This window comes from Lithobates pipiens, unplaced genomic scaffold (genome assembly GCF_037356315.1).
Source record: "Lithobates pipiens isolate NorthernLeopardFrog02 unplaced genomic scaffold, aLitPip1_a1.2 Scaffold_28, whole genome shotgun sequence".
NCBI lineage: Eukaryota > Metazoa > Chordata > Amphibia > Anura > Ranidae > Lithobates > Lithobates pipiens.
Genome location: NW_027507789.1, coordinates 229,444,545 through 229,467,690, shown reverse-complemented (window position 1 = coordinate 229,467,690; position 23,146 = coordinate 229,444,545). Strand labels below are relative to the sequence as shown.

General features: G+C 51.6%; 1 protein-coding gene across 4 annotated transcripts; it reads left to right on the top strand.

Moving 5' to 3' along the window:
- Positions 1-262: 262 nt before the first annotated feature.
- On the top strand, positions 263-22,464 carry LOC143936244 (uncharacterized). 4 transcript variants are annotated; one of them, XR_013263633.1, is made up of 4 exons: positions 263-1,340; positions 3,983-4,113; positions 18,376-18,428; positions 22,221-22,464. XR_013263633.1 is itself a non-coding variant. In XM_077460670.1 (4 exons), exons 1-4 carry the CDS (start codon positions 419-421, stop codon positions 22,224-22,226), a joined length of 1,080 nt encoding a protein of 359 aa, XP_077316796.1. In that variant the 5' UTR covers positions 263-418; the 3' UTR covers positions 22,227-22,464. The 4 variants fall into 4 exon arrangements, 1 of the variants encoding a protein (XP_077316796.1); XR_013263634.1 differs by having other exon boundaries at positions 18,376-19,200; XM_077460670.1 differs by having other exon boundaries at positions 4,015-4,113.
- The last annotated feature ends 682 nt before the right edge of the window (positions 22,465-23,146 follow it).

The following is a 23,146-nucleotide window of genomic DNA, read 5'->3' as shown; positions in this document are numbered from 1 at the left end:
CAATAAAATGTGATAAAATAATAGGAGGGGTAATAATGATGACGTGTATACATAGATATATATATATATAATATGTGGGAGGTGTAATAATAATAATAATAATAGGAGAGTCTCGTCCTTGTAGGTGATCTTGTCGGACCGCGGGGAGAACTTCCCGGGGGGGGGGGGGGGGATTAGGAGGCGGTGCGGGGAGGGGCGGGATTCGGATCTGGGCTCCGGTGCTGGGCGGGGCGATCTATCCGCACACATCTGACACTTTTTCCCGCACCGATCGGTCGCTCCTCCTGTCGGTGGAAGGATCGCAACACACAGATCGGAGCGCTGCAGTTCCCTGTGCGGCCACCAGAGGGCGCCCCGCCCCCGCGTGTCCCATCCAGCGGTGCGCACAGAAGGGGGGAGTGCGGGGCCCCTCCCCCCCATGTGTCACCCAACACGTGTAGAAGAGTCTGACACCCCCCACAAGACAACCCAACACCTGCCTGGAGAGACAGGGGCCCCAACACCCTCTGCCTGGAGAGACAGGGGCCCCAACACCCTCTGCCTGGAGAGACAGGGGCCCCAACACCCTCTGCCTGGAGAGACAGGGGCCCCAACACCTTCTGCCTGGAGACACAGGGGCCCCAACACCCTCTGCCTGGAGAGACAGGGGCCCCAACACCCTCTGCCTGGAGAGACAGGGGCCCCAACACCCTCTGCCTGGAGAGACAGGGGCCCCAACACCCTCTGCCTGGAGAGACAGGGCCCCCCCCCAACACCCCCTACCTGGAAACACAGGGGCCCCCCCAACACCCCCTGCCTGGAGACACAGGGGCCCCCCCAACACCCCTCTGCCTGGAGACACAGGGGCCCCCAACACCCCTCTGCCTGGAGACACAGGGGCCCCCAACACCCCTCTGCCTGGAGACACAGGGGCCCCCAACACCCCTCTGCCTGGAGACACAGGGGCCCCCAACACCCCCTGCCTGGAGACACAGGGCCCCCCCCAACACCCTCTGCCTGGAGACACAGGGCCCCCCCCAACACCCTCTGCCTGGAGACACAGAAGTCCCCCAACACCCCCTGCCTGGAGACACAGGAGCCACCAACACCCCCTGCCTGGAGACACAGGGGCCCCTCTCTGGAGACACAGGAGCCCCCCAACACCCCCTGCATGGAGACACAGGGGCCCCCCCAACACGCCCTGCCTGGAGACACAGGGGCCCCTCTCTGGAGACACAGGAGCTCCCCAACACCCCTTGCATGGAGACACAGGGGCCCCCCCCAACACCCCATGCCTGGAGACACCGGGGCCCCTCTCTGGAGACACAGGGGCCCCCCTCATGGAAGGGGACAAGCTACAGGTAGGTAGTGGAGGGGTAACTTTTCTCACTCAGTTATTGTTACATTGTATTTCAGATGGGGGGAGGGGGTGACATGGACTGTATTGGGGACACCGGGTGGGGGGGTTGGTGACATGGACTGTATTGGGGACACCGGGTGGGGGGGTTGGTGACATGGACTGTATTGGGGACACCGGGTGGGGGGGGTTGGTGACATGGACTGTATTGGGGACACCGGGTGGGGGGGTTGGTGACATGGACTGTATTGGGGACACCGGGTGGGGGGGTTGGTGACATGGACTGTATTGGGGACACCGGGTGGGGGGGTTGGTGACATGGACTGTATTGGGGACACCGGGTGGGGGGGTTGGTGACATGGACTGTATTGGGGACACCGGGTGGGGGGGTTGGTGACATGGACTGTATTGGGGACACCGGGTGGGGGGGTTGGTGACATGGACTGTATTGGGGACACCGGGTGGGGGGGTTGGTGACATGGACTGTATTGGGGACACCGGGTGGGGGGGGGGGTGACTAGTGGACAAGATCCCTTTAATTGCTCAGCCAGGAATTAACCATCACCTGTCCTTTCTAAGTGATGGGGGCGGGGGGGACATTATATAATATTCTGTATGTTACATTGTATCTCAGATGGGGGAGGGGGTGTGTCATTATTGGGGGGGGGCATTATATAATATTCTGTATGTTACATTGTATCTCAGATGGGGGAGGGGTGTGTCGTTTTTGGGGGGGACATTATATAATATTCTGTATGTTACATTGTATCTCAGATGGTGAAGAGTCAGGATTGGGGGAGGGGCAGCCATAGGTGACATCATAATATATATGTTACATTGTATTTTAGATAGAGGAAGAGTCAGGATGGGGCTGTGTAATGGGGGGGGGAGGGGGTTGTCATTATAAAGGGGGAGGGTGACATGGACTGTATCGGGGACACGGGGGGGGGGGGGGTTAAATATTGGACACTTTCCCTTTAATTGCCCGGGCCAGGAATTAACCATCGCCTGTCCTTTCTCGAGTGATGGGGGGGGGGGTTGGTGACTTCTCCGGAGATATATATATAATATATACGAGGAGCGGTGTGTGCAGAGTCTCTGATCTTCGCTCTGGAGAGATCCTCGTGGGGAGGGGGAGGGGGAGGGGGGCTGATTTTATGAATGAAGATATAATCAGCCATGAAAGTTTTTCCCGGTTGTCCCTTTTTAAAAGTTTTGGAAGAGATGGTGGGTGTCGGAGCCGGAGAGGATAGGGGGGGGGGGGTCGGTAGGTGGGTGTCAGAGCCGGAGAGGATGGGGGGGATGTTAGGTGGGTGTCGGAGCCGGAGAGGATAGGGGGGGTCGGTAGGTGGGTGTCGGAGCCGGAGAGGAACGGGGGGATGGTAGGTGGGTGTCGGAGCCGGAGAGGAACGGGGGGATGGTAGGTGGGTGTCGGAGCCAGAGAGGATGGGGGGGCGGTGGGTGGCCGTTGGAGCTGGAGAGGTTGGAGGGGGGTAGGTAGATGTCGGAGCTGGAGAGGATGGGGGCTGGTAGGTAGGTGTTGGAGCCGGTGAGGATGGTAGGTAGGTGTCGGAGCCGGTGAGGATGGGGGGGATGGTAGGTAGGTGTCGGAGCCGGTGAGGATGTGGGGGATGGTAGGTAGGTAGGTGTCGGAGCCGTTGAGGATGGGGGGGATGGTAGGTAGGTGTCGGAGCCGGTGAGGATGGGGGGGATGGTAGGTAGGTGTCGGAGCCGGTGAGGATGGGGGGGATGGTAGGTAGGTGTCGGAGCCGGTGAGGATGGGGGGGATGGTAGGTAGGTGTCGGAGCCGGTGAGGATGGGGGGGATGGTAGGTAGGTGTCGGAGCCGGTGAGGATGGGGGGGATGGTAGGTAGGTGTCGGAGCCGGAGAGGAACGGGGGGATGGTAGGTGGGTGTCGGAGCCAGAGAGGATGGGGGGGCGGTGGGTGGCCGTTGGAGCTGGAGAGGTTGGAGGGGGGTAGGTAGATGTCGGAGCTGGAGAGGATGGGGGCTGGTAGGTAGGTGTTGGAGCCGGTGAGGATGGTAGGTAGGTGTCGGAGCTGGTGAGGATGGGGGGGATGGTAGGTAGGTGTCGGAGCCGGTGAGGATGTGGGGGATGGTAGGTAGGTAGGTGTCGGAGCCGGTGAGGATGGGGGGGATGGTAGGTAGGTGTCGGAGCCGGTGAGGATGGGGGGGATGGTAGGTAGGTGTCGGAGCCGGTGAGGATGGGGGGGATGGTAGGTAGGTGTCGGAGCCGGTGAGGATGGGGGGGATGGTAGGTAGGTGTCGGAGCCGGTGAGGATGGGGGGGATGGTAGGTAGGTGTCGGAGCCGGTGAGGATGGGGGGGATGGTAGGTAGGTGTCGGAGCCGGTGAGGATGGGGGGGATGGTAGGTAGGTGTCGGAGCCGGTGAGGATGGGGGGGATGGTAGGTAGGTGTCGGAGCCGGTGAGGATGGTAGGTAGGTGTCGGAGCCGGTGAGGATGGGGGGGATGGTAGGTAGGTGTCGGAGCCGGTGAGGATGGGGGGGATGGTAGGTAGGTGTCGGAGCCGGAGAGGATGGGGGGGATGGTAGGTAGGTGTCGGAGCCGGAGAGGATCGGGTGAGGAAGACGTCAGTAAAGTAATAAAAGACGTTTGTTTCCCCAGATCTGGATATTAACCCCTCGTGTCACCTCCAGTCTGCGCCCGACACCCAGGAACGCAGAAGAGGAGCGCAGAGGAACATGGAGGAGCGCAGAAGAACGCGGAGGAGCGCAGAGGAACATGGAGGAGCGCAGGTCAGTCACATCTCATTGGTGCAGAATGTGTTTTCCTAGAAGGGGCCCCCGGTGATGGACGGGGGTCTGGCTCTGGGTCTTTGCGGGCGAGGTGAGTACTACCTTCAACTGGCCTACAAAGTCCCAGTGTCCGGCCCCCCGATCAGCGACTGCCGGTCCCCGAGGATCTTACCGGGGTCCGTCCTCTGTGTGTGTAATGTATAGAAATAATAAGAAGATGTTGTTCCGGGGGGGGGGGGGGGGGGCTGCAACTAACAATTTATTTTAATAATCGATTAGTTCTGTGATTATTGTTTTTAATTAATCGGTTGATAACCTTTAAAAAAAATTGTGATGGATAATTTCGTTAATATTTAAAGTTTAAAAAAAAAAAAAAGGAATTTTATTCTTAAATATCTCTATACAATGATAAATCTACATAATCAACTGATGATGAGAGAGCAAAATCTCCAATCCACTCTGAGAATACCAGATAGAGGAGATATATACTATTAGGCGATATATACTGTATATACTATTAGATGAGATATTTACTGTATATATTAGAGGAGATATATACTATTAGAGGAGATATACTGTATATATTAGAGGAGATATATACTGTATATATCAGAGGAGATATATACTATCAGAGGAGATATATACTATCAGAGGAGATATATACTATCAGAGGAGATATATACTATCAGAGGAGATATATACTATCAGAGGAGATGTATACTGTATATACTATTAGAGGAGATGTATACTGTATATACTATCAGAGGAGATGTATACTGTGTATACTATCAGAGGAGATGTATACTGTGTATACTATCAGAGGAGATGTATACTGTGTATACTATCAGAGGAGATATATACTGTGTATACTATCAGAGGAGATATATACTGTGTATACTATCAGAGGAGATATATACTGTGTATACTATCAGAGGAGATATATACTGTGTATACTATCAGAGGAGATATATACTGTGTATACTATCAGAGGAGATATATACTGTATATTCTATTAGAGGATATATATACTATTAGAGGAGATGTATACTGTATACTATTAGAGGATATATATACTATTAGAGGGTGAATCTGGTGAATATCAGACTCGGAAATGACATTTTGTATCTAAAGACAGTTTTTGTGATCTCCACACAGATCTGTAATATATATTATGTTGGTCATATGAAAACAATGTCTTCCTTCAAAAAAAAAAAAAAATGTTAAGAACGTTCGTTTGATTTTCTAACCGTTATCGCGGTAAAATCTTCGCTCTTTTTGGCCCGGGGGTTGATGGGAAATTGGAAGGAGCAGAACAGAGAACTTGGGGAAGGGAATTCTCAGAGGACGTGATTTTCATTCAGAAATTCATTTTCAAAGTGATAAAAACTCGTGCGATCTCCAGACGTCGTTCTTCCGTTCAGCGAATGGACGTTTTTCCTATGAATTTTCTCGTGTGAGAATTGATCGGTGGGGCCGGCGTAACGATCGGATCACTCCTATGCACTTTGCGTTTGATCCGTTTCTTTGCTGCTTTTTACACTCGCAATTTTGTTGCGATTTGAGTTTTGCATTTTTTTTAATGCTTTTCTTGGGCGTTTTATTGTTGGGCGGATTAAAAAATGCAAAAACCCACAACGTGCTTTTCTGCAGCTTCCCCATGGAAGTCTATTGAATATATATATATATATATATATATATATATATCTTTTATATTAATGTAGCACTAAAAGCTGAGACTTTTCTTTTTCCCGCAGATCTGATCATTTTATATATAATGCACAAGACTGGTAAACTTTTACTTTAAATGTCATAGTAATCCCTTCTATTACCTCCCGTCTCTCACCCTCCTCCTCTGGGTTCAGATGCTGATCTTCCTGCACAGAGACTTTAAAGTTTTTTTTTTTGTTTTGTTTTTTAAATAACAAACATGATATATTTACTGGCTCTGGAATGTTTTGCACAGAGCAGCCCCCGATCCTCCTCTTCTGGGGTCCCCCCACCCACACTTCTGGCTCCTCCTGCCTTCACATTGCCTCAATAGCAAGCTGCTGCATAGTATAGTGTAGAGCGCCCCCTATAGCAAGGTAAATAAACGTCAGACTTTATACCCCACTCACTTCCTGCCCAGGACTACATGTCCCATGAGGCATTGCTCCTCACACATTCACATTCAGGAGTTCTCAGGCACTTACTGACATGCATGGACGGTGTACTGAGCTGCATTTGTGCTGCACTGTATTTCCTGATATCTAAACGATCAATGCATTCTGTATGCAGGCCAATAAATCGATTATGAAAATAGTGGACAACTATTATCATAATCGATTAGTTGTCGATGAATTGATTCATTGTTTTGGCCCTAGAGGGGGGTATAATATATAGAAATAATAAAAACATATTGGTCGGGGGGGGGGTATAATATATAGAAATAATAAGAATATATTGGTCGGGGGGGGGGTATAATATATAGAAATAATCAGAACATATTGGTCTGGGGGGGGGGGGGTATAATATATAGAAATAATCAGAACATATTGGTCTGGGGGGGGGTATAATATATAGAAATAATAAGAATATATTGGTCGGGGGGGGTATAATATATAGAAATAATGAGAACATATTGGTCTTGGGGGGGGGGGGTATAATATATAGAAATAATCAGAACATATTGGTCTGGGGGGGGGGGTATAATATATAGAAATAATAAGAATATATTGGTCGGGGGGGTATAATATATAGAAATAATGAGAACATATTGGTCTTGGGGGGGGGGGGGGGTATAATCTATAGAAGTAATAAAAACATATTGGTCGGGGGGGTATAATATATAGAAATAATGAGAACATATTGGGCGGGGGGGGGGTATAATATATAGAAATAATGAGAACATATTGGGCGGGGGGGGGTATAATATATAGAAATAATGAGAACATATTGGGCGGGGGGGGGTATAATATATAGAAATAATAAAAACATATTGGTCGGGGGGGGGGTATAATATATAGAAATAATGAGAACATATTGGTCGGGGGGGGGGGTATAATATATAGAAATAATGAGAACATATTGGTCGGGGGGGGGTATAATATATAGAAATAATGAGAACATATTGGGCGGGGGGGGGGTATAATATATAGGAATAATAAAAACATATTGGTCGGGGGGGGGGGTATAATATATAGAAATAATGAGAACATATTGGGCGGGGGGGGGTATAATATATAGGAATAATAAAAACATATTGGTCGGGGGGGGGGGGGTATAATATATAGAAATAATGAGAACATATTTGGTCTGGGGGGGGGTATAATATATAGGAATAATAGGAATATATTGTACAAGGATTCTTCAAAAAGTTTCTGCGCTTTTTAAACTCTATTATATATATAAATATAAAAGTGCAGAAAGTTTTTGAAGACCTGTCATATATTGGTCTGGGGGGGGGGAGGGGGGTATATATAGGAATTAATGAGAATATATTGGTCTGGGGGGGGGGGTATAATATATAGAAATAATGAGAACATATTGGTCGGGGGGGGGGGGGTATAATATATAGGAATAATGAGAATATATTGGTCTGGGGGGGGGGGGGGGGTATAATATATAGAAATAATGAGAATATATTGGTCTGGGGGGGGGGGGAGGGGGTATAATATATAGAAATAATGAGAACATATTGGTCTGGGGGGGGGGTATAATATATAGGAATAATGAGAATATATGGTCTGGGGGGGGGGGTATAATATATAGAAATAATGAGAACATATTGGTCTTGGGGGGGGGGGGGGTATAATATATAGAAATAATGAGAACATATTGGTCTTGGGGGGGGGGGTATAATATATAGAAATAATGAGAATATATTGGTCTGGGGGGGGGGGGAGGGGGTATAATATATAGGAATAATGAGAATATATTGGTCTGGGGGGGGGAGGGGGTATAATATATAGAAATAATGAGAACATATTGGTCTTGGGGGGGGGGGGGGGTATAATATATAGAAATAATGAGAATATATTGGTCGGGGGGGAGGGGGTATAATATATAGGAATAATGAGAATATATTGGTCTGGGGGGGGGAGGGGGTATAATATATAGAAATAATGAGAACATATTGGTCTTGGGGGGGGGGGGGGGGTATAATATATAGAAATAATGAGAATATATTGGTCTGGGGGGGGGGGGGGAGGGGGTATATATAGGAGTAGCTCTCAGGAGGTAGAATATATAGGAAGAATAAGGATGTATTGTGTGGGGGAGGGGTAGAATAGAATGCATGCGGCGGCGCTCGATTCCCCCGACACGTTTTATGGATGAGAAGTTCTTGGAAAAGTTGGGCGAGGTTCCAGGAAGAGATGTGCGGGTCGCGCTCTCTGGAAGTGGCGGGTAATGTAAAGCTACGCCCCGTATTCTGATTCCCCTCTCTGTGGCAATGGGGGTGTCGGGCCAGGAATGTGGGTGCGGGGCGAGGTCCTCCGATCATCGAATGTCTGGACTTCCTCAGTGACCCGATACTGATACGTTGTGTCGGATTCTCTCCTTCTGGGTTCTGTGTTGAGGAATGTAAGGCACCGCATGGGGCTGAGCGATCGATCGGCGGCTCCTATGTGCCTTCATAGTCCCGTGTCGGCTGTGCAGCCGGTCCCGTGTTCCCGGGACTCCGCCTCTTGGAATGGATGGATTCTGACATGTTGGTTGTTCCCATGTAACACGCCGGCAGTGCGGAGAACACGTCCTCTACAATCGTCACAGCGATGACTGCACTTCTACGGGGCCACTCCGCTTCATTCCATTCTTCCACAATCGATGATCGTAGAATTTTATATTGTAATATCTTTCATACAATATATAAAACATCTCCCAGAAGTCGGCCCTCCCCTCACATTTTTTGTAAATATTTTATTCGATCTTTTCGCCCAGATTCACCCCGACTGCGGGAATCGTCTCAACCCGCACGTCAGTCCCGATATCAGCGGCGATCTCAGACGTTCTGCACCGATACCAATGGAAGTCGCACCCCAAAATTACACAAACTACTTATTGAAATCGGTGCCACAAATGCCGCGTCACACCTATCAGGGCGGTGTCATCGCCAGCAATTGCAAATGTAAAGTAGTGAGTGTACAGCTTGTATAACAGTGTACATTTCCTGTCCCCTCAAAATAACTCAACACACAGCCATTAATGTCTAAACCGCTGGCAACAAAAGTCAGGACACCCCCTAAGTGAAAATCTCCAAATTGGGCCCAAAGTGTCAATATTTTGTGTTGCCGCCATTATTTTCCAGCACTGCCTTCACCCTCTTGGGCATGGAGGTCACCAGAGCTTCACAGGTCACCACTGGAGTCCTCTTCCCCTCCCCCATGATGACATCACAGAGCTGGTGGATGTTGGAGACCTTCCCCTCCTCCACCTTCCCTCTGAGGATCCCCCACAGATGATCAATAGGGTTTAGGTCTGGAGACATGCTTGGCCAGTCCATCACCTTTACCCTCATCTTCTTTAGCAAGGCAGTGGTGGTGTTGGAGGTGTGTTTGGGGTGGTTATCATGTTGGAATACTGCCCTGCGGTCCAGTCTCTGAAGGGAGGGGATCATGCTCTGCTTCAGTATGTCACAGTACATGTTGGCCTTCATGGTCCCCTCAATGATCTGTAGCCCCCCAGTGCCGGCAGCACTCATGCAGCCCCAGACCATGACACCCCCACCACCATGCCTGACTGTAGACAAGACACACTTGTCTTTGTCCTCCTCACCTGGTTGCCCCCACACACGCCTGACACCATCTGACACCAAATACCTTTATCTTGGTCTCATCAGAGCACAGGACATGGTTCCAGTAATCCATCTCCTTAGTCTGCTTGTCTTCAGCAAACTGTTTGTGGTCTTTCTTGTGCATCATCTTTAGAAGAGGCTTCCTTCTGGGATGACAGCCATGTAGACCAATTTGATGCAGTGTGCGGCGTATGGTCTGAGCACTGACAGGCTGACCCCCCCCCCCCCACCCCTACAACCTCTGCAGCAATGCTGGCAGCACTCATACGTCTATTTCCCAAAGACAACCTCTGGATATGACGCTGATCACGTGACCTCAACTTCTTTGGTGGACCATGGCGAGGCCTGTTCTGAGGGGAGCCCGTCCTGTTATACCGCTGTATGGTCTTGGCCACCGTGCTGCTTCTTGGCAATCTTCTTATAGCCTAGGCCATCTTTATGTAGAGTAACAATTCTTATCTTCAGGTCCTCAGAGAGTTCTTTGCCATGAGGTGCCATGTTGTACTTCCAGTGACCAGTATGAGAGAGTGAGAGCGATAACACCAAATTTAACACACCTGCTCCCCATTTACACCTGAGACCTTGTAACACTAACGAGTCACATGACACCGGGGGAGGGAAAATGGCTAATTGGGCCCAATTTGGAGATTTTCACTTAGGGGTGTACTGACTTTTGTTGCCGGTGGTTTAGACATTAATGGCTGTGTGTTGAGTTATTTTGAGGGGACAGGAAATTTACACTGTTATACAAGCTGTACACTCACTACTTTACATTGTAGACAAGTGTCATTTCTTCAGTGTTGTCACATGAAAAGATTTACACACATGAGGGGTGTACTCACTTTTGTGAGATAAGATATCTGCTGTGATTTGTTGTGCTCTGTCCCCCCATTGGTCCCTCCTTCTCCCCCATATAAACAATGGGATTGTCGCACTGATACATTGTATGTTGGTGCAAATAAAACAAGGATCGGGCAGAACTCGATTGTTTCAATGAAGAAATACGAGGTGCTTCCCGTCACCCCCAACCCAATATCTGCACATACATTGGAAGATTTCTAAAGATTTCCTCCTCTCGGTTCTTGTTATTTCCGAGAATCCCCCCCCCCATGTATGTCATTTAAAGGCACAGGACCTAAATAGAGCAGGAGTCGGTGATTTGGTTAATGTCCTGAGCGCGGGAATATAGAATTACCCGACATGAAGATGGAGGAGAGGAGAGGAATCTCGCCAAATACTCGTCTCTTCCCAACGATTTACATCATCTCTCATTGTAAAGCGCTGTGCAGACTGCCGGCACTATAGAAATTCTAACTAATAATAATAATTTTTTAGACAAACTGTGCACACTGTCGGTGCAATCAATCATGAATAATAATAAAAAAAAATCATTATAGTCTTATTGTGCAGCGCTGTGCAGACGGCCGGCACTATAGAAATCCTGAATAATAATAGTGATCTATTATTGTACAGCACTGTGCAGACTGTTGGCACTGTATAGAACTTGTATAATTTATAATCTCTTATTGTACAGTGCAGCACAGACTGTTAGCATCATTCAAGTTTTGTACAGTGCCATCTTATTGTACAGCACTGTGCAGATTGTTGGCACTGTATAAATCGTGTATAATTATCACCTCCTTGCTCTGTCCCCTGATATTGGCGAGTTATAAATGAGGTAAAGGTGATGAGGACGATCGGTTTTCCATCCTTTATAAATAGACTCTTTGTTGCCATGTATGCGATTTCAGGGATTGAAGGCAGACTGGCTGCACTGTGTGATCTCTCATTAGAAGATTCTGTTGTTGGCACGTGTGGCCCTCAGCATGGGTGGAGGCCCTCTCTATAGGTCGAGGCCCTCAGTATGTGTGAAGGTCCTTGGTTTGTGTGGAGGCCTCCTATAGAGGGGTGAAGCCCCTTGTTATGGGTGAAGCCCCTTGTTATGGGTGAAGGTCCCCGTCCCTGGGCTGGGTGAAGGCCCTCGGGCTGGGTGAAGGTCCCCGTGATGGGTGAAGGCCCCGGGATGGGTGACGGTCCCCGTCCCCGGGCTGGGTGAAGGCCCTCGGCTGGTCGAAGGTCCTCGTGATGGGTGAAGGCCCCCGGGATGGGTGAAGGTCCCCGTCCTCGGGCTGGGTGAAGGCCCTCGGGCTGGTCGAAGGTCCTCGTGGTGGGTGAAGGCCCCCGGGATGGGTGAAGGCCCCCGGGATGGGTGAAGGCCCCCGGGCTGGGTGAAGGTCCTCGTGATGGGTGAAGGCCCCCGGGATGGGTGAAGGCCCTCGGTATGGGTGAAGGTCCCCGTGATGGGTGAAGGTCATCAGGATGGGTGAAGGCCCTCGGGCTGGGTGAAGGCCCTCGGGATGGGTGAAGGTCCCCGGGATGGGTGAAGGTCCCCGGGATGGGTGAAGGCCCTCGGGATGGGTGAAGGTCCTCGGGATGGGTGAAGGTCCCCGGGATGGGTGAAGGCCCCGGGATGGGTGAAGGTCCCCGTCCCCGGGCTGGGTGAAGGCCCTCGGGCTGGTCGAAGGTCCTCGTGATGGGTGAAGGCCCCCGGGATGGGTGAAGGTCCCCGTCCTCGGGCTGGGTGAAGGCCCTCGGGCTGGTCGAAGGTCCTCGTGATGGGTGAAGGCCCCCGGGATGGGTGAAGGCCCCCGGGATGGGTGAAGGCCCCCGGGCTGGGTGAAGGTCCTCGTGATGGGTGAAGGCCCCCGGGCTGGGTGAAGGCCCTCGGTATGGGTGAAGGTCCCCGTGATGGGTGAAGGCCCTCGGGCTGGGTGAAGGCCCTCGGGATGGGTGAAGGTCCCCGGGATGGGTGAAGGTCCCCGGGATGGGTGAAGGTCCCCGGGATGGGTGAAGGCCCTCGGGATGGGTGAAGGCCCTCGGGATGGGTGAAGGTCCCCGGGATGGGTGAAGGTCCTCGGGATGAGTGAAGGTCCTCGGGATGAGTGAAGGTCCTCGGGATGAGTGAAGGCCCTCGGTATGGGTGAAGGCCCCCGTCCCCGGGATGGGTGAAGGTCCCCGTGATGGGTGAAGGTCCTTGGGATGGGTGAAGGCCCTCGGGCTGGGTGAAGGCCCTCGGGCTGGGTGAAGGCCCTTTGGGATGGGTGAAGGCCCTCGGGCTGGGTGAAGGCCCTTTGGGATGGGTGAAGGCCCTTTGGGATGGGTGAAGGCCCTCGGGATGGGTGAAGGTCCCCGGGCTGGGTGAAGGTCCCCGGGCTGGATGAAGGTCCCCGGGCTGGGTGAAGGTCCTCGGGATGGGTGAAGGCCCCCGTCCCCGGGATGGGTGAAGGTCCCCGTGATGGGTGAAGGTCCTTGGGATGGGTGAAGGCCCTCGGGCTGGGTGAAGGCCCTTTGGGATGGGTGAAGGCCCTCGGGCTGGGTGAAGGCCCTTTGGGATGGGTGAAGGCCCTTTGGGATGGGTGAAGGCCCTCGGGATGGGTGAAGGTCCCCGGGCTGGGTGAAGGTCCCCGGGCTGGATGAAGGTCCCCGGGCTGGGTGAAGGTCCTCGGGATGGGTGAAGGCCCTCGGGCTGGGTGAAGGTCCTCGGGATGGGTGAAGGCCCTTGGGCTGGGTGAAGGTCCCCGGGCTGGGTGAAGGTCCTTGGGATGGGTGAAGGCCCCCGGGATGGGTGAAGGCCCCCGGGATGGGTGAAGGCCCCCGGGCTGGGTGAAGGTCCTCGTGATGGGTGAAGGCCCCCGGTATGGGTGAAGGTCCCCGGGATGGGTGAAGGCCCTCGGTATGAGTGAAGGTCCTCGGGATGAGTGAAGGCCCTCGGTATGGGTGAAGGCCCTCGGGCTGGGTGAAGGTCCTCGGGATGGGTGAAGGCCCTTGGGCTGGGTGAAGGTCCCCGGGCTGGGTGAAGGTCCTTGGGATGGGTGAAGGCCCCCGGGATGGGTGAAGGCCCCCGGGATGGGTGAAGGCCCCCGGGCTGGGTGAAGGTCCTCGTGATGGGTGAAGGCCCCCGGTATGGGTGAAGGTCCCCGGGATGGGTGAAGGCCCTCGGTATGGGTGAAGGTCCCCGTGATGGGTGAAGGTCATCAGGATGGGTGAAGGCCCTCGGGCTGGGTGAAGGCCCTCGGGATGGGTGAAGGTCCCCGGGATGGGTGAAGGTCCCCGGGATGGGTGAAGGTCCCCGGGATGGGTGAAGGCCCTCGGGATGGGTGAAGGTCCCCGGGATGGGTGAAGGTCCCCGGGATGGGTGAAGGTCCTCGGGATGAGTGAAGGTCCTCGGGATGAGTGAAGGTCCTCGGGATGAGTGAAGGCCCTCGGTATGGGTGAAGGCCCCCGTCCCCGGGATGGGTGAAGGTCCCCGTGATGGGTGAAGGTCCTTGGGATGGGTGAAGGCCCTCGGGCTGGGTGAAGGCCCTTTGGGATGGGTGAAGGCCCTCGGGCTGGGTGAAGGCCCTTTGGGATGGGTGAAGGCCCTCGGGCTGGGTGAAGGCCCTTTGGGATGGGTGAAGGCCCTTTGGGATGGGTGAAGGCCCTCGGGATGGGTGAAGGTCCCCGGGCTGGGTGAAGGTCCCCGGGCTGGATGAAGGTCCCCGGGCTGGGTGAAGGTCCTCGGGATGGGTGAAGGCCCTCGGGCTGGGTGAAGGTCCTCGGGATGGGTGAAGGCCCTTGGGCTGGGTGAAGGTCCCCGGGCTGGGTGAAGGTCCTTGGGATGGGTGAAGGTCCTTGGGATGGGTGAAGGCCCTTGGGCTGGGTGAAGGTCCTCGGGATGGGTGAAGGCCCTTGGGCTGGGTGAAGGTCCCCGGGCTGGGTGAAGGTCCCCGGGCTGGGTGAAGGTCCCCGGGCTGGGTGAAGGTCCTCGGGCTGGGTGAAGGTCCCCGGGATGGGTGAAGCCTGGAAAGGTAATTTTCTGCTGAGCTCTGAGCTGTCGGAATGTATGATGCGATGCAGACATCTCATACATTGATATCTAGACTAGTAATGTCGTATTTTTCCCATCATGACGATGACATAGACAAATAATTTGCAGTTTAGTGGACAGTCTGGTGGGATACAGAGGACGTGGACCGTGATTTGGGTGGAGTTGTAGACAAGTTTGGGATCAATCTTTGTACCTCCAGAAGGTTCCAAGTCTCACAATAGAGAGCAAAGAGCCGCATATTTCATATGATCATCATAGACCAGAGATGGGGGGGGGGGTCTCCTGGTTATGCAGGGAATGGACAGTTGCGGTGGAGCAGAGGGACCCGGCTGTCGCTCGTGTGACTTGCTGCCTGTAATGGGTTAATCTGCTCTGGTCTTTGTGCTGCAGTGACCTGTGTACACCAGCAGGGGGCGGCAGAGCTGATGTAATCCAGACTGTAATGTGATTTATAGTTACAGCTTCCCATTACAGGCAGGACAATCAGGACAGGGCCTCTTCACCACCAACATGAGATTAACCCTTTGTGGGCAGCTGCATTAATAATGCTTTACTCTGAAGTTACTGGACCAATCAGACTTCAGCTGGAAGTGGACCGGTCACTGGCAGCTGGGATGCAAAACGTGTCATGCCGGTAATTGAGGACTTGGTGATACCAGCCGGGTACTGCATATTACTGAAGGTGAGGGGGCATCCTATCTCTGTACAGCCACCGCTGCACCACCATGCACTTCTGCAGCCACCGCTGCACCACCATGCACTTCTGCAGCCACTGCACCACCATGCACTTCTGCAGCCACCGCTGCACCACCATGCACTTCTGCAGCCACTGCACCACCATGCACTTCTGCAGCCACCGCTGCACCACCATGCACTTCTGCAGCCACTGCACCACCATGCACTTCTGCAGCCACCGCTGCACCACCATGCACTTCTGCCGCCACAATGCACTTCTGCAGCCACTGCTTCTGCACCACCATGCACTACTACAGCCACTGCACCACCATGCACTTCTACACCACCATGCACTTCTACACCACCATGCAGTTCTGCAGCCACTGCTACTGCACCGACATGCACTTCTGCTGCTACTGCACCACCATGCACTGCTACAGCCACTGCTTCTGCACCACCATGCACTGCTACAGCCACTGCACCACCATGCACTTCTACACCACCATGCACTTCTGCAGCCACTGCTTCTGCACCACCATGCACTACTACAGCCACTGCACCACCATGCACTTCTACACCACCATGCAGTTCTGCAGCCACTGCTACTGCACCACCATGCAGTTCTGCAGCCACTGCTACTGCACCACCATGCAGTTCTGCAGCCACTGCTACTGCACCGACATGCACTTCTGCTGCTACTGCACCACCATGCACTGCTACAGCCACTGCTTCTGCACCACCATGCACTGCTACAGCCACTGCTTCTGCACCACCATGCACTGCTACAGCCACTGCTTCTGCACCACCATGCACTGCTACAGCCACTGCTTCTGCACCACCATGCACTGCTACAGCCACTGCTTCTGCACCACCATGCACTGCTACAGCCACTGCTTCTGCACCACTATGCACTGCTACAGCCACTGCTTCTGCACCACCATGCACTGCTACAGCCACTGCTTCTGCATCACTATGCACTTCTGCAGCCACTGCTACTGCACCACTATGCAGTTCTGCAGCCACTGCTACTGCACCATCATGCACTTCTGCTGCTACTGCACCACCATGCACTGCTACAGCCACTGCACCACCATGCACTTCTGCACCACCATGCACTTCTGCACCACCATGCACTTCTGCACCACCATGCACTTCTGCACCACCATGCACTTCTGCTGCCACTGCACCACCATGCACTGCTACAGCCACTGCGCCACCATGCACTTCTGCTGCTACTGCACCACCATGCACATCTACACCACCATGCACTTCTGCAGCCACTGCTACTGCACCACTATAGACTTCTACTGACACCACTGCAACACCATGCATTTCTACAGCCACTTCTGCACCACCATGCACTTCTGCAGCCACTGCTACTGCACCACCATGCACTTCTGCAGCGACTGCACCACCATGTACTTCTTCAGCCACCACACACTTCTACAGCCACTGCACCACCATGTACTTCTGCAGCCACTGCTACTGCACCACTATGCACTTCTGCAGCCACCGCTACTGCACCACCCCGTGCACTTCTGCTGCCACTGCACCACCATGCGCTGCTACAGCCACTGCGCCACCATGCACTTCTGCTGCTACTGCACCACCATGCACATCTACACCACCATGCACTTCTGCATTCATCCCATTCAATGCTCTTTTCTGTATATAATATATGGGGCCCTTTGAAGCAGCAGCCTTGTTGGTGGTGTACGGCTGTTACATATCTGACCGGTGACGAGGTGCAGGCAGGAAGTGTCTGTTTTTGGGGAGCGGCGTTTCCTCGGAGCGGCCTGGGTGGGGTGTTCTTAGAAATGGACAGAAAATAAAAGGAGGCCGGGGACGGCTGACACATTCTCCCCTGGATTGCTGAGCTGGGATTGACGTCGATTTTGTGCCTGGAGGGGGTCATGTGATCTGTGTGTAGCCGGAATACTGCTGACTTGGCAATAGTCATACATGTGGCAGCGTGTTTGCATTGTATGACACCACCCCCCCCCAACTATTACCTTTATGGGTACATTTAACCCCTTATAACACCCAGAGACAAGTCATTGGCCGAGATCAACCTGTTGTGCGGGGCGATCTGCTCATCACACAGCTTACACTTCTAATTAACCCTTTATGGTGACACAAGCTGAGGAGATGTACAGCACTGAAAGCTAACAACCCCCGATCCCCACTGTACCCCGTCATGTCATGTGATAATCATCCCAAACCTTTCCACAATTAGAAAATGATTAGACCTTAACCACCAGAACCCCCACATGACTGAATCCCCAGACCACTGGAACCCCGGAATGACTGAAACCCCTCAGACCACTAGAACCCCCTGGGCCAATGGAACCCCCCAGACCACTGGGACCCCTGGATGACCGAACCCCCAGATGACCGAAACCCCTCAGACCAATGAAACCCTTAGATCAATGGAACCCCCAGACCACTCGAACCCCTGGATGATCGAAACCCCTCAGACCACTAGAACCCCCAGATGACTGGAACCCCTCAGACCATTAGAACCCCTCAGACCACTAGAACCCCCAGATGACTGGAACCCCCAGATGACTGGAACCCCCTGGACCACTTGGACCCCCAGATGACTGGAACCCCAGATGACTGGAACCCCTCAGACCAATGAAACCCTTAGATGACTGAAAACCTTCAGACCAATAAAACTCTTAGATCACTGGAACTCTCAGACCAATGGAACCCCTCACACAACTGGAACCCCCAAGCGATCAGGACCACAGCGGCAGCAAGAAAAATGAAGGACTTTGAGGGGCAGCTGTGTTTTGTTGTAGCCGTCATAATGCCCCTAAAAATCCTTCTTGTTCTTGCAATATTCAGCTGTACGGCAGCGGCGGAGCTCTGCGTGGGATTTGGTCGCACTTGTGGGTTTTGTCGTTATGTTTTTATTACTCTGCAATGTGATTATTTGTTTCAGTTGATGAAGAATTGAATCCAGAGGATGACCCAGGAGACGCTTCAGGAGGAGAGGTCAGTAAGAGCCGTTCACTCATTCTCGGTGCAGACGTGCGCGGTACGGCACCGATCACAATTCCTTCACAATAACACCCAACATGTCCTCACTACACACCCGCCTGCAGAGAAAATAAAGTGGAAATAGTCGTTATGGAACTGGGGCCGTTGTATAATGAATTGGCTGCATTAGTCGAGGGTGCCGCAATGCACTATGAAGCGCGGTGCAGCTCACGTGTTCCTGTATACCAGGCCCGTATCACCCCTATATGTCCTCACAGCTTTCCTCTACCATACTCCGGATTTCTGGGCAGACATTCTGTCATAGAAACATTTTTGTTGGTTTAGCACATTTTTCTTATTTTGGTGGTTTTGTCTTCAGATTTGGTTTTATTGTAAGCTTTATAGATGTATATTGTCTGCCCACAAATAGTAAATATATAATGAGTGTACTCACCTTTCAGATGCCCTCCTCAAGGGTCTTAAAGATTCAGCCTGACCCTTTGGAGAAGAGGGGGGGGGGGGGCAGGGTGAGTTCTATCCATTGAACATTATAGAGGGGGAATGAAATCTTCTCATATATCAGGTAAGTCCAGGAGATGAAGGTGTAGAGGTAACATGTGTCCCACCCATTCTCCTCTCCTTTCCATAACACCATGGTGTCTGCCCGATGTACAGGCGGAAGGACGGTGGGCCCGATGTACAGGCGGAAGGACGGTGGGCCCGATGTACAGGCGGAAGGACGGTGGGCCCGATGTACAGGCGGAAGGACGGTGGGCCCGATGTACAGGCAACAAACTAAACCTGGCTTTCCTGGATCTGACACTGCGTCTTCTTCCTATCCCATGGTGGTCTTCTCTGGACTCACTCCCTCAGACCCAGTGGATGCAAGGGAGGGGGTGTTAGAATCCTACTAGCCCCACATAACACCTTTCAGTTACTTCACCCACCTCCTTCTCTGTCACTCTTCTCATTTGAGGCACACTGCATTCGTCTTTTCTCTAAGGATTGCTGTGATCTACCGGCCCCCTGGACCAGTACCAACCTTTCTCGATGACTTCTCTGCCTGGCTACCCTACTTTCTTTCTTCTGAAATCCCCACAATCATTCTCGGGGACTTCATCATCCCTACCAACACTACTACTACTTCCAAACTTCTCCGTCTAACCTCCTCCTTTGACCTGAAGCAATGGATACACGCTTCTACTCACTCGGAAGGCAATACCCTTGACCCCGTTTTCTCCCACCTACGCAATCCGGGCAACCTCTCCAACTATCCTTTCCCTCTCTCTGATCACTCTCATTAACCTCTTATCATCCAGTCCCCGTCATCTCTTCTCTACCTTCAACTCTCTACTTCGTCCTCCACCCACCAACTCCCTCACTGCCCAGGAGATCGCCAATCACTTTAAACAGAAGATTGAAACATTTTGTGAGGAGATCTCTGCTGATACCCTCCACGCTTTACACTTCATGGCCACAGGTACAAGCATGACTTCCCTCTTTCAACCCCACCACTATAGACGAAGTTGCTAAACTACTTGTTTACGTCCAACTAACCACCTGCCCTCTGGATTCTGTTCCCTCGCAAATGCCATGTTCACCCTCTGGCTCTATTCTACACTCTCTAACCCACATCTTCAATCTCTTCCTCTCTTCTGGCATCTTCCCCAACTCTCTAAAACATTCACTTGTCACTCCATACTTAAAATGTCCTCACTGGACCCAACCAATTTCAACAACCTACGCCCCATCTCCTCGCTCCCCTTCTTATCCAAACTCCTCGAACGTCTGCTCTACAACCGACTCAGTGACCACCTCGCTGATAATAGGTTTCTTGATCCCTTTCAGTCTGGATTTCGTCCTCAACACTCCACAGAAACTGCTCTCCTAAAACTAACAAACGATCTACTAACGGCCAAAACCAATGGGCGCTATTCTGTACTCCTCCTCCTGGACCTTTCTGCTGCCTTTCATACGGTTGACCCCCCCCGACAAAAACTCCACGCCTTTGGTCTCCGTGACTGTGCTCTTCCCTGGTTCTCTTCCTACTTATCCTACTTTGGAGATTTTCCCTTAGGGGTGTACTGACTTTTGTTGCCAGCGGTTTAGACATTAATGGCTGTGTGTTGAGTTATTTTGAGGGGACAGGAAATTTACACTGTTATACAAGCTGTACACTCACTACTTTACATTGTAGACAAGTGTCATTTCTTCAGTGTTGTCACATGAAAAGAGAGAAGAAAAGATTTTTAAAAAAATGTGAGTGAGGGGTGTACTTACTTTTGTAAGTTACTGTATATGTACACCCTCACGGGGCAGTATATAATGAGGTATATCATCTATATGTACACCCTCAGGTGTTGGGATTCAATGTGGCTGTGTCCTCGGGCTAGCATATAATGGAGTAGATCATATACATAGAGTCAGGTGTTTCCCGTATGCCGGGAATCGGGTGTATTGTTCATATAGAGGAAATGTCTCTTCTGAACTCTGTATTGTTCTCTTTCCTATTTACATTACAAATTCACCTCAATTCACACTTCTAATGGCTGCAGAAATCGGCGTATTCCGCATGAATCACACAGCAAGACCTCCATCCTCACTCTATGGGGCCGGGTTCCCCTTATATTCAGATATGTGTTCTATCACATGGATAGACTTGTATGAGCTGAGTTATATGGTGGAAGTGTTGGTCACATGTATCATACATGGTTGGGTCTAATCTGGGAGAAAAGGGCCATCTCCCACATTTTAGCGAGTTGGGTGGTAGTGTGGCTGGACACATTTACTGTATCATACGTGATTGGGTCTAATCCAGGAGAAAAGATCCATCTTCCATATATCAGAGGGTTGGGTGGTGGAGGGGCTGGTCACATATATCATACATGGTTGGGTCTAATCTGGGAGAAAAGAGCCATCTCCCACATTTCGTCAGGTTGGGTGGTGGAGGGGCTGGTCACATATGTCATATGTGGTTGGGTCTAATCCCGGAGAAAAGAGCCATCTCCCACGTCAGGTTGAGTGGTGGAGGGGCTGGTCACATATGTCATACATGGTTGGGTCTAATTCAGGAGAAAAGAGCCATCTCCCATATTTCAGTGGGTTGGGTGGTGGAGCGGGTGGTCACATATGTCATACATGGTTGGGTCTCATCCAGGAGAAAAGGGCCATCTCCCATATTTCAGTGGGTTGGGTGGTGGAGCGGGTGGACACATATGTCATATGTGGTTGGGTCTAATCCAGGAGAAAAGAGCCATCTCCCATATTTCAGTGGGTTGGGTGGTGGAGCGGGTGGTCACATATGTCATACATGGTTGGGTCTCATCCAGGAGAAAAGAGCCATCTCCCATATTTCAGTGGGTTGGGTGGTGGAGCGGGTGGACACATATGTCATACATGGTTGGGTCTAATCCTGGAGAAAAGAGCCATCTCCCACATTTCGTCAGGTTGGGTGGTGGAGGGGCTGGTCACATATGTCATATGTGGTTGGGTCTAATCCAGGAGAAAAGGGCCATCTCATACATTTCAGCGGGTTGGGTGGTGGAGGGGCTGGTCACATATGTCATATGTGGTTGGGTCTAATCCAGGAGAAAAGGGCCATCTCATACATTTCAGAGGGTTGGGTGGTGGAGGGGCTGGTCACATATGTCATATGTGGTTGGGTCTAATCCAGGAGAAAAGGGCCATCTCATACATTTCAGCGGGTTGGGTGGTGGAGGGAATGATCTCAAAGTTCCTGTGTGTTTGAGATGATCTGTCATCTCTCGGTTAGATATCCTTGAACAATTGTCCTTTCTTCTCTTGCAGGGATGAAGGTGAGAACGCCCAGAGGGATTATGGTGGTGAATCACTGAGGGCCTGGTGAAGCCGGGGTAGGTAGTCATCCAGCGGTTCTCACCAGATTTCTAGTAGATGACTCATCTATTGTCTGATATCTGATCTCAGCCAGGCTTATTAATCCCTCCAAACATGGTAAAACCCTTCTGAGAATGCCTTGCTTGCAAGCTGTACTGTCTGTGGTCCCTTCTTTCAATAAAATAACTTCAATGCATTTTGTTGTGGTCCAAATTCAGGAGCGTTGGGTTCATGATATGGTGAGCAATTGTTTCTGGTATTATTCTATCAATGTTTGGGAAGGTAAAAGTTATGTATTCCCCTAAATTGTTTACAAGGAATTCCAGGTGAATGGTGGGTCCAGTCATGAGAAGCCAAAGTGGGTGTGGGGCAGATAGATCCAGAAAGCCATAGAAGCCAGCCTGAAGCTCCACCCCTTTATGTGTTGGCTGCACGTCCACTATGAATGTATTTACAATGAATACTGTGAGTAAATGAATCTGTCCTTATATTAGCTTCCTATGACTGGGAGACAGAGAGCCGGCTGTATGAGAATTGCATTGCTCAGATCACATGATCTATAGTGATAGTATAGTAATGACGGCCCTCTCCCCTCCACCCGCCACGCCGGCGTTGCATCAAGGAAATAGACATGAGACTCCATCAAGGACTTTAATCCAATGACAGGCTGCAGCGCAGATCATGTGACTCTGAATACAAAGGGTAACTGTGAACTTTAAGAAATTCTGGGACGTTTCTGTTTTAGTGAAATATAAAAAAAGAAATAACCCAGTTGTCATATTTAGCTCAGCGGGTTCCCTGGTGAGACGAGGAACCAGAATCTGACCTGATATTTCTAATGAGCGGAGGGCGCTCTCTGCCCAATCCCTGCTGCATGT